Below are 2,996 nucleotides of genomic sequence, written 5' to 3' on the forward strand. Positions count from 1 at the left end.
AAAAAAAAAGACAATAGTGCTGATGTAAGTGTTACCTACCAAAAGCAACTGCATTGGGAATGTGATGTTCACTCTGTGGGAGTACACACTGCCGGGCATAGAAGGACAGGGGAGCTTACTTCTGGATGTGTAGGTGGCAGGCAGCAAAGCACCTATTCTATGACATTAAAAAAAGAATGGGGACAAAATAAAGAAAAAAAAACATTGAGGGTCGAGGGAAGAACTAAGAAGAAAAAAATAGAAGGGAGGAAAAAGTGGCATAGTGTTGGTGCAAACATGACAATGGTGGGGATTTGGAGCTGCCTCCTTGGGAGCATGCATCACTATCCATGGAGGAGCAGGGATTGGTGCTGCTAACCACAGAGGCAGGGTTGAAGGGAGGGGAAGGGACCCACGCTGCATATCAAATAACGAAAAAACAAGAGGGAGGTGAAAAAGAAGAATTAAGAAGAAAGAAAAAGGGGAGAAAAGGCACAGTATTGGCAAAAATGCAAGCCAGGAAACATGACTGCAGGGGAATGTGGCACTCACGTGTCAGCAGAATGCACTGAGGCTAGGGAGAGTTGGATCCAGGTGCTGCTGACCATGGAGGTAGAGCAGAAAGGGGGGCCCACTGTTGTTAGGTGCCATCGAGTCGATTCCAACACATAGCGACCCTGTATAGAGTTCCCAAGGAGCAGCTGGTGAGCTTGAACCACTGACCTTGCAGTTCAAATGACTTTGCAGTCTACGCATTAGCCCACAGCGCCACACCAGGACTCTGGGTGCCTACTACTTAGGATCAAAATAAGGGGGAGTAGGGCTAGGGAAGAGATAATAATAAAGAAAAATTAGGGGTGGCGTTGGAAAAGGGAAGAAAAAAGAAGAGAAAAAACAATCAGCAAAGCAATAGTAAAGGGGCTGGGGGCAGGCTTCATCCCTGGTCACCATGAGGTTATATGAGATAAGTGGGGTGAATCACACCTCTCTGTTTGCCGATTATTGTGGATGCAAATGCAGTCTTGGGCAAACGGAAATAGTTGACTAGTTTTTGTCCCAACTGGAACACTGCTTGCAGTAATTCAAAATGGCCACATTGTGGTGGTTGGCAAGTCACTGCTCTGTATGCATCTGTGTTCATTGTTTATGTTCAGTCTTTTGAGTTGTTACCTAAATCTACAGTTTCATCCTTTCCTTTGAAATTTTGGGTTTCCTAACAGCTGGTATCAGTTTCTGTCTCACTTGGTTTCGCAGGTCTTTGTTGTAGAGGGTATGGATGGTATATGTGTCTAATTTGTCATCTTGGATCCTCCCCAAGATGTTTCTGTCTTCAGGACCTTACAGTTTGGTGTGGAAAATATCCATGTTGGGCAGTGACTAATTCAAGGCATAATAAAATCAGTATGAATGATGCACTGTGGGTACACTGAAGGAATTTGAGGGGGAGAAAACCCAGTTGCCAATTGAGTGAACTCTGACTTGTTGTAATTCCATGTGTGTCAGCAGAGAACTGTGCTCCACATAAGATTTTCAGTGACTGATTTTTTTGGAAATAGAATGCTAGGACTTTCTTCTGAAATGCCTCTAACCAAACCCTTTGCGATCAAGTCAATTCTAACTCATAGTAACCCTATAGAACACAGAAGAATTGTCCTATAGGGTTCCCAAGGCTGTAACTCTTTGCGAAGCAGACTGCCACATCTTTCTTCTGTAAAGCAGCTGGCTTTCCTGAAGTGCCTCTAAGCCTTGCTACTGAGTCAATTCCAACTCACAGTCCCATGTAGTACAGAGTAGAACTACTTCATAGCATTTCTGAGTTTGTAAATTTTACAGGAGCAGTCAGTCTCATCTTCCTTCCGTGTAACAGCTGATGGTTTTGAACTGCTCACCTTGGGGTTAGTAGCCCAATGTTTACCCCACTATGTTACTAGGTGATTTCTAACTGCCAACGTTTTGATTAGCAGCTGGTCACATAACCCATTTGCATTATCTGGAGATTCCATCTCACAGCTAGTGTTACGGATTTCCATTCAGTTTGGCAGAGGGGAGGGAGGGAGGTGTTTAATTAAGGAGAGGAATACTTCTTGAAAGTAATGTATAGAAATCTTTACAAAATAAATAATCTGTTGTTATTGTTAAGTGCCGTCGAGTTGATTCCGACCCATAGTGACCATGTATAGGGTTTCCAAGGAGTGTCTGGTGAGCTTGAACCGCTGACCTTGCGATTCAAACAACTTTGCAGTCTGGCGCATTAACCCACAGCGCCACACCAAGACTTCTGTTGTTGTTGTTGTTATGTGCCGTGGAGTCGGTTCCGACTCATAGCAACTCTGCACAGGGTTTCCGAGGCTGTAAATCTTTACAAGAGCAGAAAGCTTCATCTTTCTCCTGCAGAACAGCTGGTAGTTTTGAACTGCTGACCCTGAGGTTCACAACCCAATTTGTAACCACTATGCTACCAGAGCTCCTTAGGACTTCTGTAGTGAGAACTAAAAGAATAATTACTTTTCTTTTGTTTTCTCCATAGACAAAGATTGCTGTTCAAGCTTTGATCGATAGGCACCAAAGAATACCAGGAAACATTATGAGTGCTTTGTTAGAACGCTTCCGTAAACATCAAAAGGTCGACTAAAACACAAGTCAATACATTTATATTGATATGTTTGGTTCTGTGGTACTATCTTCAAATTTCATAGTTTCTATAGTTAGTATTTTATAAAAATCATGTTCATCTCTTGCAGTGACCTTTTTAGTTTAATATTATATTGTGTTAATTTTGTTTTGCAATCAGTTGTGTCAAAAAGCTCATTACATGTCTAATAATTCAGAAAATGGATCATATTTCATTTGTAAATTCCTAATAAGTGATAGAGCATATGGATTTTTAAAGTTAAGTTTATTAATAACAACAATTTAGGTTAAACAGACATTCCTGAATACTGCATCTAATTTTTATATTTGTTGCAGTGAGCTAATTGTGAGAAATGATGTAACCCAGTGTATAGACACCTAAGTTA

General features: G+C 41.5%; 1 protein-coding gene across 1 annotated transcript in view; it reads left to right on the plus strand.

Annotated features, from left to right (window-relative positions):
* TMEM68 (transmembrane protein 68) overlaps positions 1–2,611 on the plus strand; it is a 52,519-nt gene extending 49,908 nt beyond the window's left edge. Inside the window, exon 6 of the mRNA XM_006871846.1 lies at positions 2,507–2,611. Coding sequence (XP_006871908.1) covers positions 2,507–2,611 — 105 coding nt within the window. The remainder of the gene's footprint in view (positions 1–2,506) is intronic.
* Positions 2,612–2,996: the final 385 nt, after the last annotated feature.

This window comes from Chrysochloris asiatica, unplaced genomic scaffold (assembly GCF_000296735.1).
Source record: "Chrysochloris asiatica unplaced genomic scaffold, ChrAsi1.0 scaffold00176, whole genome shotgun sequence".
Lineage (NCBI taxonomy): Eukaryota > Metazoa > Chordata > Mammalia > Afrosoricida > Chrysochloridae > Chrysochloris > Chrysochloris asiatica.